Source organism: Dicentrarchus labrax, unplaced genomic scaffold (assembly GCF_905237075.1).
Source record: "Dicentrarchus labrax unplaced genomic scaffold, dlabrax2021, whole genome shotgun sequence".
Classification (NCBI taxonomy): domain Eukaryota; kingdom Metazoa; phylum Chordata; class Actinopteri; family Moronidae; genus Dicentrarchus; species Dicentrarchus labrax.
This window is the reverse complement of record NW_026136718.1, coordinates 28,425,643-28,441,983: the sequence shown is the minus strand read 5'-3', so window position 1 is coordinate 28,441,983 and position 16,341 is coordinate 28,425,643. Positions and strand designations below refer to the sequence as shown.

At 37.6% G+C, this 16,341-nt stretch overlaps 1 protein-coding gene across 8 annotated transcripts in view; it reads left to right on the top strand.

Moving 5' to 3' along the window:
• Window positions 1–16,341, top strand: part of mcf2l2 (MCF.2 cell line derived transforming sequence-like 2) — a 134,424-nt gene that overhangs the window by 77,520 nt on the left and 40,563 nt on the right. For all 8 annotated transcript variants that reach the window (XM_051377753.1, XM_051377756.1, XM_051377751.1 and 5 more), the window contains exons 18-25: window positions 254–323; window positions 712–804; window positions 1,250–1,342; window positions 3,345–3,467; window positions 6,686–6,766; window positions 7,452–7,592; window positions 11,839–11,931; window positions 13,034–13,112. In XM_051377753.1, coding sequence (XP_051233713.1) covers window positions 254–323; window positions 712–804; window positions 1,250–1,342; window positions 3,345–3,467; window positions 6,686–6,766; window positions 7,452–7,592; window positions 11,839–11,931; window positions 13,034–13,112 — 773 coding nt within the window. The remainder of the gene's footprint in view (window positions 1–253; window positions 324–711; window positions 805–1,249; window positions 1,343–3,344; window positions 3,468–6,685; window positions 6,767–7,451; window positions 7,593–11,838; window positions 11,932–13,033; window positions 13,113–16,341) is intronic.

Here is a 16,341-nt window from a genome sequence, read left to right as displayed (position 1 = left end):
GATTTTGTTCTGTTGATAAAATGGTATTACATTTGGCAAAGAGCGCATTATGGCTTGCTTAGGACTCGAAACTCAAAGTTCAGGACTTGAGACTTGACTTTGGATTTGAGACTTACAATACTTATTAGTTATTATACATGTGCATTTATTGGCTTAGTCACTTTAAGCATCAGGTCATCTGGCTTCCAGCTCACCGCAGGAGTATTACAAGGTGCGTTGTGTTCTTATTATTCTGTTCATATATTACCTACAGGACATTTCTGAGGGAGCTGGAGAACTGTGCAGAGAAACCAGAGCTGGTGGGAACCTGTTTTCTGAAAAGGGTGAGTAGCTTAGAAACAGTGGTGGAAAGTAATTAAGTATATTTAGCTGCACTGCGTGATCATAAAGATTTGTGAACGGTTGGACACACAAAACACAGGACTTTGACAACTAACCAAAAAGAACCCAGAGAAAACCTACCTGAATCTGACAACCCTTCACAAATATTTATGATTTCATTAAAAAAAATGCCAGTTGCCATAATTCCAACACATATTTAACAAAAAAAAAATGAGTCATTTCTAAACATATTTTCATGATAGTGGATTACTTTAATCAGAGCTATAGAATGAGAAGCTTATAGTATTTCATATTCCAGCAACAGCTAAAATTAACTGACTAGATGATTTAAGGGCCTCTCTTCACTCAGACATGCCTTTGCGTTTACAGAAAGAAGAGCTTCAGGTGTATGAGAAGTACTGTCAGAATAAACCACGCTCTGAAGTCCTCTGGAGACAGTGTGGAGACAGCCTTTTCTTTCAGGTAACACACACACACACACAATATCAAGAGACGATAACTTTACTTGATTATTAACTTACTTTCCATATTCCAGGTCCCTTATACAGTAGCAACTAACTGTCCAAATGTGTGACCCCTGTAAGGTTTGTTGAATCAAACATCTTCTTAGTAAGAGATTGAATGGATGTCATGAAGAAGTTCAGCCATGAAGCACTTCTGTTGTATATTATGTTCAACTTCCATTTTTGGTCTGTTACTTCCCATCCACCAGAAAAACATTGTCCAATCCAATGCTAGAATTTAAATCTCACTACCACAATATCTACACTGTCGCTAACTTGTGTTGTAACTTCACCTAATTTGACAGGTGTATTTTGACATGCGCATTTTGCCTACTGCAGCTTCAACAAGTAGGTCTGGCTTGTGTCCCTTCCTGATGGAGAATGTTTGGTGTTTGTGACAACAGGAATGCCAAAAGAAGCTGGACCACAAACTGTCTCTGGATGCCTACCTGCTTAAGCCTGTCCAGAGGATCACCAAATACCAACTCATGCTCAAGGTAACTGCACACACACACACTTCCTTGTCTTTGTAGTATTGTAAGGACACCTGACCTGAACAAGCATTCTGGGAACCACCCTTTTTAATGGTTGTACAGCACAAAAATCAGACAGATGTCCTGGAGTGAACACAATGAGGGATGTCCCTTCAAATGATCAGTCAGGCAAAAAAAACCTGGCTTAATGCCACGAGCATTTTTGGCCCATCTCTTATCTAGGGTTTTCAGCAGTTCTAGAAGGAGTGGTCCTGTCACAACTCTAAACTGCTCCTAATTATTTTTCATCTTGTCGCCTCTATTTTTTTCTGCCTCTTTCCCCTGCCTATATAACTCCCCTGTCATTACAAATCACCTACTCACCTGTTCCCACTTTCCATTCATTCCCTGCAAGATTGTCTGTTGTGCTTACGCCTAAGCTTTCAAGCATTTTCTTCTTCCGGCCCAACCTAGCCTAAATGGTTTTGACATTTAGCTGTTTTTTGACCACTAATAAACATGAACCTAAGCTGCTTCTGTCAGAGTTCAGCTTTCACCTCCTCCCACCCTCAATGCAGCTATGGGTTGCCAACAGATGGTTACAATAACAACAGTGCAGCTGCAGACAGGTTTAGAAGATACTGGTAACTCTGGTTCAGAGCAGAATCTGGCATGACTATTGGTGTTTAGTAAGCTAGCTGGTACATTTAGCATGGTAATTTCAATAAATACAGGCCGGCTGTGGCTCAGAGGTAGAGCGGGTCGACTGAAATTGAAAACCTAAATTGCTCTGTGAATGTGCATGAATGAGGTAGTTTCTGATCGATGGAGTTTGCCATCACTGTGTGAATGTGTGTGAAAAGTTGAATGTGGCACTTAGTGTTAAAGCGCTTTGAGTGGTCGGAAGACTAGAAAGGATCTATCAAGTACAGGTCTATTTACCACTTACCATATGCAGCCCCATACGCAACAAACTGTAACGTACTTTGTGTTCTGACACCTTTCTATCAGAACCAGCATCATAATGTTATGGCTGATCAGTGTATAGCTACATCACAATACATAGAAGTCTTAAATCATAACATCATAGGTGTTACCTCATTACATTCTGTTGATTATGTTCACTTTTTGAATGTTTTTAATATTCATAAACTATAATTATGGCCATATCTTACACATTGCTCCTATAAAGAATGTTTAAAACAACAAAGTTTGACTGTACAGTTACAGAACTCAGCGCTTCCTCTGTGGGTGAGTTGAGGATCTGGTTGTCTTCTTCTTGACTTTATTTAGTGGTCAGCTTGACCAGCCCCAGCTGGAGTTTCCTCATGGTTTGCAGTGGTAGTTTACTCACTTGGTGTTCTGACCTTTGACATGACTCCAACCTCATGAACAGATTAAAATAAAACCAAAAGTCTCATGAAAGATAAAGGAAGTAAGAATTTTCAAAATGTTTAAAATACTGTCTTAAGGAACCAAAAGCATCTGGAATGTGCTGCTTAAATGAGACACTGCTGAAACTTCCTTTTCACATCTTTTAAAGTCAACGGCCCTTTTATGTCAAAAAGTTACTGGTTGAACATTATGACAATGATCATTTTCTCCCTTTTTGCAAAGCTGTTAAGAATATAACTTGTACACTAGAGCCAGTTGTATGTCACTGATAAGGTTTTGCTCAGTACTAAAGGAGCCTTGCCTGGACAATAGCCTGACATCCTCAACTTGATAAACCCATTACCTCAGCCTGTCACTGTTAACAATTAACTCTCCCTGGCACCCCCTGTTATCGTCACCTCTTCTTTTGTTGATCAGGGGGGCCTTGAGGCCCAGCCAAGTTGCTAAAAGTCTACTTTTTAGATAATTTCCAGAGGACATGAGCTCCCAATTGGTAGCAACGGGCCTTCTTCAATGTCTACATAAGTCTTGTTCTTTTCTTGTCTTCTGTATTTTTGTGTTTATTCTCTTTCTTCCTTTAATGCTGCATTATTCAATCTTTATAATCCCTTTCCTCCTTCCTGTCTCCCAGGAGATGTTAAAATGCAATAAGGGTGAGGGGACGGCTGAGTTGGAGGAGGCTTTAGCCACTATGCTGGACATCATCAAGTCTGTCAATGACTCCATGCACCAGATAGCCATCACTGGCTTTGAGGTTAGTATTTAGAGGTAATTCACTGTCATCATTATGCCCTCATCGTTACTGTAAAAATGAAGAGAGCAACAGCTGTACAGTCTTTTTGACTTTACTCAACTTTGGGGCCAGCTGGTTGTGTCAGTTTAAAAAGTTATGCTCTTTAATTAAACTTCTACGTTTTACCAAAATGGACCAAACTTAAAGTTACTAGTTTGATTGAGTTTTTTTTGTTTAGATAGCTTAAAAATTTGAAAGTATATAAACTTTAGAAATTAAGTTGAGCCAAAGAGTTGTGTCTGAGCTGTCAGACTTGATTTCCAGTTGTATTTAACTTTCACTAGTAAAGCAGTGACATGTTTGATTCCCTCATGCACCACTGCAATAATTGCTGTAAGTTTTGGTAACAGCAAAATCCAAACATGGATTAGTGGATCAGGTTTTTAAATATGTGGCTGAAATGTTCCAATGCACATGCTGTAACTTCTAGGATGTCTACATCTACAATTATCGTCATATGGGTCCAAATGACTGCAAAAACATATTTGATTGGATGTCTATAAACCAGTCACTGTGTTTCACTTCATCTAAAGTGGACTGCAGTAGGGCCACACCTTTTTTGGAGAATTCTTAATCCAGATAAAATGCTAACAATGTCTCTAAACAACACTTTGGTGAGTTAAAGGATCAATCAGGGAATTTAGTCTGTATTTGTTTTAAAATGGTTGAATCACTAAAGAACACATGGCCCAGAAGTAAATAGTTCAAGCTTTCATTATTTGAAAAGACAAGCAAATAAATTAGGTTGTTCTTGCGGCCCCTGGGGACAAAAGTGGTAGTGTTTCTGCCACCTTTCATTGAATTCAAGGGGAATCCAACCTGACAGACATTTAGATTAACTACATGGAAATAGTCAATCTTCTTGCTGATTGTCTTGTTTATTTATGTAGGTCATATAGAAGCATCAGTATTAAACTGAGACTTTTTCACAGCCAGTTAAAAACTCCTTTTAGTACGTTTAATTAATGCTATGGAAATGGAAATAAAACTATGTAAAGCAGAGATTTGCAAAATGTTTTTGTCACACATACCCAATAGAAAAGGCAAACATTAGGTTGCATCTGGTCAATTTTTGTTCCATCAGTTTATAAATATCAGATTACTGTCCCATGCCACCTTCCCACCCAGACACTTAGTGTGTTCTCAGAGAGCAGCATCAGAGTCAGTGGACACCAGGAATCTATTGCATCTTCATCTTGCCTTCTTACTTCAAAGAGAGCAGCTCTGGCTCAGTCACACATTATCCATGCAAGATCCATTCACTTGTACTCAACCCTGACTCCACGCTCATGTGATCAGTGTGTAAGAGGTCAGTGATAAAGGGGCTTTCAGTTGTTCAGATTCATTCTGTATTTTCTTTAACCTTGAATAATTGTGGTGGGAAAACAGTTCCATATAGTGCAAAATCATAACAGAAGTTATCTCGGGAACAGTTTAATATAGAGCAGGTATAGAATGTACTCCTCGTAAAATTATTCACAGAGACCCAACAGTTCCCAACAGTCATATGTTATTGTGTCATACTGGACAATGAGAGGTTCCATAAGACAGAAGTACAGGGTATTTCCAAACAAGTCTAACAATACTAATTGTCTGTCTTCCTGAAAAAGAAAAAAAGAATTACTGTATCTAAGCTGTCATACCTAGGAACAATTAACAAGGCTGTGACATGATGTAAACCAGGAAGGATATAGAGCAAGACATAGACTGCCTAAAATATTTTGTTGATATTAATTTCAGTTTTGTGTATCACCATTAAATGACTGCATGTGTGAGGTGAAGATGTTTTTTGAGTTTTTTGTTGCTGAATTTTTTTTTTGAAAATTTCATGCTATGTTTTGAGAATGCAGTATCTCCTGTAGCATGAATGAAAAACGTTTTCCACCTGGGAAAAAAATGTCTATCCACCCAGCTTTAAACTCCAGATCATTTATTAACCAAACACTCTCAGAGGGGACTCAAGAAAGTCAGTGGGTCGAAGCCATGCTTGGTTAACAAGTAATCGAAATGTATTGGGTAATTGAGGAAGTTGCTGTGATTCTTTGGATGTATGTATTTCATCACACTTCAGGTCTCACAAAATGTTTCAGAGACTTTTCTTCTACATGGGAAATAGTGATGTACTGTTTATCATGATATGCATTTGCTTGGTTACACGGACACACACAGTTTGCAATCATGGGATTACGCGTTTGATTTGGCCAACCAGTCAGTTTGGAGTTTTGGGCTGTATGATCCTAAGGTCAGTCTGTGAGAGTACATGGACGTCATTATTATACCACAAATTATATTATTATATTATATTATATTTGTAATTACTCTGGCCAATAGATGGCTTTGTCACTTCAGCGTCATTTTGGGGTACTTGTTGAAGATGACAGATTCTGTCATTTTTCTTGGGAAGACAATTTCCAAAAGTGACATTTTCAGCTCATTTTAAGAGATTCTAATAACGTCTTAATAAAGTCTATCTATCTATCTATCTATCTATCTATCTATCTATCTATCTATCTATCTATCTATCTATCTATCTATCTATCTATCTATCTATCTATCTATCTATCTACCTACCTACCTACCTACCTACCTATCTACTATCTATTCTACGATTTACCCTATTGGTTTGAATATAAGACAATGCTTTCCTGAAATTGTGTTTGAGAAAAGTAGGGTTAATGAAGTCAAGGGTGAGACCTTAACTGTATGTATTCACAACAGCAGATATTGGGCCTTAAGCAAGGACATTGTCGTGTTAATCAGCCAGTTAATCACTACTGTTCAAGGCCTGTTTGGCTCAGTTTCATCCTCAGTAATGTCACCTAGGGGTAAAAAGAAGAACTTCAGACTATGAAGATTAAAGACCAGCTATCGGAAATTTATCAAATTTAAGTTTAAACAAATTTAGCAGTGTCAATAGTGGTACTAGGGACCCAAAAAAGAAAAAAAAAATTACATTGAACACTAGATATGTCAGTGATCTGTCTTTGCAGAGCTTGTAAAATTTCCAGACAATGGTGAAATAACTGTTTACAGGTAGAAGCATTACATTTTCATAGAAAAATATCAGCAAAATATTTTTCCTTCTGTTATGGATTACAGATGTTCTTTAATTTCCCATTAACCCTACTGAGCTGAAGCAGAACCGGCGATATAATAGTCTGTCTGTCTGTGTGTTGCAGGGAAACCTGAGTGAACTTGGGAAGCTGCTGATGCAGGGATCCTTCAATGTGTGGACCGACCACAAAAAAGGCCACAGCAAGGTACACCAGTACAGTTCAGTATTACTGTCCATACAGAAAGGTACTGAATATGAATATCAGAATGCCATGTTTTGACATCAGTGCACCAGTGTTTTAGCTAGTTTTAGCCCCTTAATCATAAAAAATGTATACAAACATTGACATTTTCCTACCATTCAAAAGAGCCTGTCAGATGTCATGAGGACACACAGTGTGGTGACAGCTAGAACGGATTGAAAGTTAGCCAAAATTTTGGTTTTACTCACAGTGCCTTTAAGATGGATTTGACTGGCTTGGCATCACATTTGTTAATTATAGAAAAAAATAGATTTTTGTCAAAGTTCTGTTATCACTGTGTGATAATGGAGAAGAGTCTCCACTGCATTAGTTATAAAAAGTTAGCTGGACTAAAATGTGACTCAGACTGTGATGGATTAACCAACTCAGGCAAGTTTAGAGAAAGTGCTGATAGATTTTGGATGTGAGCAGAAAATGGAAGGACACTTGGAGCATTGGGAAAAGTGAATTAATGAACGGAGCAGCAGGGTTGTGGTTAGTTGGAACATAATGCATGCAAAACCACTGGAATAGTTGTTTTTTATATACAGTAGTTATATAAACGAGAACATGAACAAAATGGAGTTTAAGATTGCCATATTGCTGTAGTTTGCTGATGATGACAGGACAAATGACTGCCTGATTTCAGGTGAAGGACCTTGCTAGGTTTAAGCCCATGCAGAGGCACCTGTTCCTATATGACAAGATGTTGCTGTTCTGCAAGAAACGAGAGGAGACCACAGATGGACACGAGAAGACCCCATCCTACAGCTTCAAACACTCGCTTAAGGTCAGATACAGATGGGTGTGTTTTTGTTTGTGTGACTGATTTTTCAGTGAGAATTAAGTTTGTGATGCAAAGATGACACTAATCGCAAATCATATCTCAATCGCAATATCTGTCAAAATAATTGCAATATGATGTTTTTACCTTATTTTACAGCCCTAATAAAGACCACTGTAATCTAAACAGTTAAAGTAGAATTTGGTGAACTCAAGTTATGCAGCAACGCAGAAGACTGTGAACTGGTAAATGTGGATGTAAACAATGCTGGATTTAAAACACTTAAATATCAGCTTTGCAAATATTTTATGTGGAAGGAAATGTATTAAACACATTCGTTATCGCTCAACGCACAATGCAATTTGATGAGTCACACTGAAAACATAACTCCACAGGGCATTCCAAATAATGCAAAAAAATATTTTTAATTTATTGGGGTGAGAATGCTAGAAAGGTTAATAATATATACAGTAAAACCAATAATAAGGCATTATTGTAATGACAGACAGAGAAGAAATAAACAAGAAGCAAATTAGATAAATGGTTAAAGCTTCATTTATTGATTTTATTTGTTTTTCTTTTGGCCCCTTGTGTGCTATCTCTGTTGTTATGGCACAGCAGTTTTGAAACTGGGGTCCTGAGACCAACAGGGGTCCTTTTATCATATTTTGGAAGTAACAACAAGGGAAGAAAGAGGGTGGCCATTTGATTGTAATTAAAATGTGATCACAGTTTGATCATTGATTGACCCTGAAGACTTTATTATCTTCAAACCTAAAAATAAAAAAATAGACAAAATAAAAATTAAGACAAAATCTTCTTAAACTGGGGGTCTGTGGTCTAATGTGCATCTATTGTGGAGCTCTATGACATTAAAAAGTTTGGGAATCCCTGAATTAGTCAGCTGTTGCCTATATATTAGTCCAGCAGACACAGAGCATCATCAACAGTAATTTGAAGTCATGTTTTGGACCACTTGAGTCCAAAGTTTACTCTCCCTTTTAGCTCTGTTTTGGCCTCAACCTACTCCTACATGAAACACTTGTATTTTTAGCTGCTAAAAGCTATGCTGTGTTCGCCGGTGGTGAGTAGGCTAATCTGCCTGCTGCTGTAAGCAAAATAATATAATAAATACATTTGTGGGCCAGAAAACCAAAACAAGGCCCTACAGGAGGCAAAAAGCCCTACAAAACTAGGGACAGCTTCAGTCTGGAGATTTGCCACTAGGCTGTAGAAACACTACAGCTTTTGTCCACAGCGGCCAGAATCTACAAAAAATGAAAGTTCCTTGATAAAATTGATGAGTGCAGCATTGATCCCTGGCTTTTCCTGTCCACATGTCATAATGTCCCTGAGAAAGACATTGAGCTCTAAACTGCTCAGTGGGAAGCCCAGCATTGTGTCCTGCCGCCCTGGGTGAACCAGAGGCAAAATTGTAAAGCCCCTTTTCCATTAAGGTTGAAAATTGCTTTATAAATGCAATCTATTTACCATTATGCTGAAGTTGAGTTTGTTACTATATGCGATGTGAAAGGTGTCACTTAGTGTAGTAGTGATGAATAGTATCACTCAACTATTATGATTTGTGATTAACCTACCTGGTTTCCAACAGCAGCAGGCAGCTGTTTGCAGAGAAAATATTCTTTATGCCAACAAAAAACATCTGTATACAGTGCACAATGTTACAATATTAGTGACTAACTGGGGAAGAAAGTCAAATATTTAGCAGCGAAGGAGAGAGAGATTTGGACACAACTCCAAGTGAATGTTGCTCTGTAAACTGCTAAAATGTTAGCTGCAATACCTGGTCCAGTATGCAGCTTGTACAGTGTGATGTAGAAACCTGAAGCCACCAGTGCACATCCACTGAGAATGGACTTTATAGTGAAGTAGGAGACATCTTGTGTCCAGCAGGAAAACTTTAGAAATCAACAACATTTACATATTCAGAGATCCTGGAATTTGTGAATGAGATGGAAGGAGTAGAAAATGTAGTAGAAAAAACGTTTAACTATTAACTAATATATGTTCCAGACTATTAAAATATGTATCTTAATTAGGGATGCTCGATATTGGCTTTTCTGCCGATATCCGATATTCCGATATCTTCCAACTCTCAATTTCCGATACCGATATCAGCCGATACCGATATATGCAGGCTTTTTACACCAAAACTGTTGTTAGGTAACAACATTACATATCTCCTATTGTGGAATTAACACATTATGCCTCATTTTATTGTGATGCCCCACTGGATGAATACATAAATGCAACATGTCTTTCCAAATGTAAACACTGTCTGTGCAAAATAAGAGAACGACTTCAACGTTCATTGAATTAATACTGAAAAGAGTGCTAATGCTAATCACTAGCTACGCACTAATCGCTAGCTAAGCACTAGCTTTGGTTAATGTGTTTAATTGTATTATTCACCTGAAGGAGTGCTAATGTAAATTCTAAACCAATTGTTATTTTGGTTTAGGAACAGCTCAGAGCAGGGTCAAATGTTTAAGGTGCATTGCACTTATTTTGTGTTAATATTAAAATCATTCAGCTTTAAATTGTTTGCTTGTTAGCCATGGTTAGCAACCAACCAGTGTAGCGTAGTTGTTGTTGTTATACGTCATCTAGCGCGCGCCGGTAAACGTCCCATGCTGCGTTCATGCAGGCTCGGAAATGCTGAAGCCTACAGAACAAACATCGGTTATAAAAACCTGATACCGATAATTCCCGATATTACATTTTTAGTGAATATCGGCCGATAATATCGGAGGGCCGATATTATCGGACATCCCTAATCTTATTATATGTCTGGAGGGGTTCTTTCAGTTAAAAATAGCCCAATCTAAAAGTATTATTATGAAGGATTATTCAACACCACATTTCGAGTTGAACTAAATCATTTTCACTCGCTAACTGTACAAGCTGTTTCTCACGGCATGTAAACAAATGCTGTTCTTTACCAGCAGTGGATTGCTGACATTTCTGCCTGTAAAGCCCTGGGGAACTGGAGCTGTCATTGATAAATATGCTGCACAGCTCCTCAAGTTCCTATCCAAACAAGTCTACAGAAAGTGAGTCGCAAAGGAAGTCAAGTATGAAAGAAATTCAATCACTTCTCCTTTTTGTTCAGCAAAACAGCTCAGTATATCATGCTTGTATTTCTGTCTGTGTTGTAATGACCTCAGATGTACTGAAATCCACAGCCTGTGACCTGAGAATCAGCAGTAATGAAATGATGCAGCAATGAAACCGCTGAATGAGCAATTAGCAAAGCTCCTTTCACTTACTTAGCTACTATTAGAATGAACAGATTTCTATCTGCATCCTGACAAATTATGAGACTATTATTACCCAGTCTTGTGTTAGTCCTGCTCTCGACACTATGTGACTTCCCTACCCTGTGTGAGTGTCATACGCTGAAGCCATAACTATATAGTTTGAATGTGTTTTAAATGGTAGTTTTTTAGCAAACATTAGGAGGAAATAATGCTTTTGTTTGGGACTATTTTCAGCGGCAGATTAGTATACATAGTGGTGTAGTAGGCCATTTTCAGCATGTGGGAGTAAGTCTAAATAGACTACAGTGTGTGTGTGTGTGTGTGTGTGTGTGTGTTTTCATGGTAATGAAGGAACATGTCACCCGGTATAACAGTGTGGCTCATTGATGTGTTTTTACTAGTTTTTGGACAACAATGGAGCTCTGTGGTACAGGAAGAAGAAGAAGAAGATATATTTAAGGCTTTGATACAATCACTATACTTGTTAGTAGCATGCAGTAATATGTATTCATTGTTGGTTCTGGTCTTTTCATGGGAATTTCTGACAATAAGAAAGATACAGAATATTGCCAGCCTCATCCTGGAATAATTTAAGTTTATTTTGTGCTGACAATGTGTATCATATATTCTTTTTTGCCTACAAATTAACTGACAACAGCAAATCCAGTGGAGCTGTTTCACACAGGTTTGCACAGGTTGGCTTAGTTAAAGTTTAGTCTTCTATGAGCACTATACTTATTATGGAAACTTCAAGGCAACATAATACATACACACTGCACAGAGGGCTTGAAGTGTGTGTTTGGTTGGTGGCCAAATAAATATTTTAGCTCTGGGGAACAAGCTAATCTGCACATGTCAAGTTTTTGGGTTATTTTGTGTCATGTTCATTTTTAAAACTTTTCATTCATTGCTGCCTGATGATAAAGGTCTGCTGCGTCTCACAGTCTCTCTGGCCTACTGTCTTTGTCCAGATGAGCTCCGTGGGGATCACAGAGAACGTCAAAGGTGACTGCAAGAAGTTTGAAGTGTGGTACAATGGCAGAGAGGAGGTTTACATCATTCAGGTACGTTGATGCAAACCTTTCCTCAGTGCTTTGTGTTGAGCTTCATCCGCTTAAACAGTGTTAAAAGTAACTAATTATATTTACTCAAGAGCTATTCTTAGGTTAAAATATTATACTTGTACTTGAGCATATCCATTTTATTCTGCTTTATACTTCCACCCCATTACATTTCTTTGTCAGATGCAGTTACTTTACAGGGCTTACAGATTTTAGCTTATGAAATGAAATGCATTGTTAAGCTTAAAACAGTGGTGCCTAAACATTTGGAACGCATAAACAGTATCTGGTTGGAGCCAAAAGGATATTTCTCACATGGTGTCATTTCACTAACTGTTTGAGGCCAAATTTTAGTATTTCAGAACAAAACAGCAAATATTAGGTCATCTGATGACCCATCAGATTTATCTGGTGACCCTTTGGAGGGGCCCAATGTAAGTAGATAAACTAGCTAACAGTAAAGTGCTGCATTGATTCATCAGTATTAAAAGTCTAATAATTTCATATAGTCATACATCAGTCCCAGGGGACATTTTACTGTAGAATGAGTACTTTCACTTTTGATACCTGCAGTACATTTTGCTCATAATGCTTCTGTACTTTTACTTTAATAGGGTTTAAGACTTGTAACTGAGTATTTGTTGAACTTATTCCAGTACTGCTTTTAAAGATGTTCACATATGGAAGAGTTTTTAATGTAATACTCTTGTCTTGTCAGGGAGAATACATTTATTGTATATTTGCAAATGGACCAGAACAAGCTTAATTTGAAAACCTGCTGATGTAAATTAACACAGATATTAAAATTATATATCTAATCATAAATATTTTGTGTGTAAGGTTATTTTTTACCAGTTTTATGGTATCAATGAAAATATCATAAAACTGAAAAAACTTTTAAAAAGTTCCAGTTAATATTTCATTTTGTCATAGACACTGCATGGGAGGCTTCCAGTGATCTTTCCCACAATCCTCCCCTTGGGGGCAGTGTTGCACCACACAGCTCCCCCACTGAACGCTTTAACACTCAGAAAAACAGCATTAGTGTTAAGAGGCTTTTGTTGTACGTGTTGCTTGATGTATGTGTGTGCGTATTCTTCCCCAGGCTCCTTCCATGGATGTGAAAAATATGTGGGTGTCAGAGATTCGTAAAGTTCTCACAGGCCAGCTAGAGGCATGCAGAGGTATGTACGCGCGTGCGCGCGCACACACACACACACACACACACACACACACACGTACTTATGCACTTGAGAATATCTCCTTACTTGTGTATTTTCATCAGTTTCAACAAAGGACAGGCACGTGTCTGTACTGTATAAATCCATACATCTGTTAGACAGTACACAGGTAACCTCATACATACATACACAGGAACAATGAATTTCTAGTCACACATGTTGCTATTGCTGCTATTTCATTGCATCTCCATAGTTCTGGAGTCATTTTCCCACACTGTACGTCTCAGGCACATGTCTATAAAGAATTTTCAATAAATCTTCATGTACTATTTATTTGATTTTCTATTCCATTTTTCCCATACTGTGGCTCTATAATTTTTTTGTTCCCTGCTGCCACAACTCAATTTCTCTCTGTTATCATGAAGATTTTCTTGTCAACACTGGTATCTATCAGCACATCTTGGAGTTATCCTTTGCTGCAATCTGGAGATAGGCTTGTCACTCTCTTGTACTGACTTCCAAGTCAGTGAAATGTCCTCTTTCTCATACCAAACTGCAGACAGAAAAACAATTTAATGACAACATACAATCACAGTCCACTGCTGACGTGCACATAAACAGTACATTGCATATACAGTGGTCAACCCAGTCACTTGCAAATTACATTTATATAGTCGTAATTTGTTTTCCAAATCATGTTGTGGTGAGAACCGTATGGAAGCCCTGAAAGCACAATGAACCATTTTCTCCATTTTGGGAAGAAAAAGGTTTTTCTAAGATTATCTTTCAATGTTCCTTAATTTTTTAATCATTTTGTTTTTTTTCTCATGAAGTTACAATATTTAGTTAGTAACTTTTTTACAGGGTAATTTATTGTGTGTTAGCTATATGTACCTTGTGTTTAAACTGCATGGAGAAATTAAAACTCACCTGGAAAAAAACATGAATGCTTTTAGTCCTTTTCAGAACATTGGGTAGAGATTCACTTCAGCCCTTTGTGGCGGAAAAGAGTATTACAACAACAAACAATTGATCTGACACACACAACAAAAAATTTAATTAAAAAAATTAAAAAAGTAATTTAGAGAGGCCTGTTGTTATGCCATAAACCTAGGAAAGAAAACAATTTAGATCAGACTTTTCGGACTTGGCAGTCAGGGCTTTTGTAGAATGTTATTGCTGCCTGGTTTATGTCCACAGGCAACATTTTTCCAGTGACTAAAGTGTAAGGACTTTACATAACCATAAAAAAAGTTTAATAATGCTGTAGTCGCCATGAGTGGATACTGCAAAACTGGATGTTTTGGCGCTAAACAAATTAAATATACAATATGTCAGTGAACTTCCTACTGATACCTTCAATGTCAACGTTTTGTGTTATGTTACTTTTTCCTTATTAAGCTGATTAAACAAAGCATAATACAGGCTACATTACGTTTCTGACAAAAAGTTTGTTTCTCTTTCAAATTCGTTGTAAACATAATTGGAGACAGGGTTGCATATAGCAGAACCTACTGTACTCAGGAAATACAGGATTGTGGTTCCTCCAAAGAATGCCTAACTGTGAATGAAATAATCTAAAACCTAAAATAAATCTTCTGCTAGCAAAAGCCCATTAAAAAAGTGAAATGAAATGGTAATACATGTGTGCCTGTGCTAAAATAATTCATTTATTAAAGCATAATTTCAATAATTAACATAAAATGTACACTCAAACACCTTATAGCACCTCCTGAAAGTTGTGGGAAACATAAAGAAATGGTCCAAATTAAAGAAGCAAGGATATCCTGACGTTTAGTATGTGTCAAGCTTCAAAAACACAGTATCCTACATTTCCCATAATGCAACTTCATTCCTTCCTTTCCTTGTATGCTTACATCTAGCAAACTTCATATCCAGTTTGTAACAGGTTTTCTGTCAAAAAGATACACATAAACCTATATTATATTATACAGTGTAAATATAATTCAATTTCACAAAAAATGGTTTAAACTGATTACATAGAAAATATAAGTAAGTAAAATCAACTTAAGTTTCTAAAGAAAAATTCTTGATCAAGTAGCAAGTTAGTGTCACTTAAAATTACTAATAAAATCTGCTTAATCAATAATCTTTTTTTTTAAACTTTAACTTAAAATTTTCCATGTAATCCGTTTCAACAATTTTTTAGTTAAAATAACATATCACATTACAGTGTATATAATGCAACAATGCATAATTGAGTCATCATTTAAGTAATTTATTTGTACTGTTAATTGACCAACATGACTTCAGGCTCTAGGAAACAAAGAAATATTATTTTTTTCCACAATTTTCTTACATTTTATAAATTAAACAATTAATAAATAAGAAAACAATGTTATTAATAACAGTGTAGTCTAGAGTAAAGAACACAGAAACATAAATCCTCAAACATATATGAATTTACACACACAGCAACACACACCCTCTCTGTACCAGTAAGCATCAGTTGTCCACAGTTCCACTCTGTGGTCCTGACTGACAGGAAAACCACCATCTGTGAGCCGCACACTCTGCCCGTCTGACAACCCGTCTGTGTGTGTGTGTGTGTGTGTGTGTGTGTGTGTGTGTGTGTGTGTGTGTGTGTGTGTGTGAGCAGAATGACTAATAACAACCCTGTCATGAAGCCTGGAGAGCAGGGGCTGTAGAGGGCTCTGACGGTCCAGTGCAGCCAGTGTGTGTGTGTGTGTGTGTGTGTGTGTGTGTGTGATTTACACCTCTGACTCCATGTAAGGACGGTAGAGGAAAGACAGAGCGAGAGAATGAAATTGGTCTGGGAAAAGGAGAGGGAGGGGATTGAAAGTGATGGGGAGACAAGAGAAGAGGGCTGATGAATGATGGGTAGCGAGAGACAAAAAGACAGACAGAGAGAGAGAGAAGAGATTTTCAGGGTGGAGATGGAGGATGAGAGGCAGCACTGAGGGAACGAAGGGACGGACGTGAAAGGAGGGAGGGGCAGGTGTGAGGAGAAAGCATGGTTGAGAGGAGGAGGAGGAGGAGGAGGAGGATGAAGGGGAACTGCAGTCATTTCAGCTCTGTGTGCTGAGAGAGGGAGAGAGAGATGCATTAGGTAATAATGGACAGCTTAAAGGAACATGGCAGTTTATTAAAAGGTGGGCCTTTTCACCAAATCATTTTAGGTCCACTCACTTACTTTTTCTGGAACTTTCAACCTCATCTCCATGACAACTGAGCCAACTCTAGTGAAGAC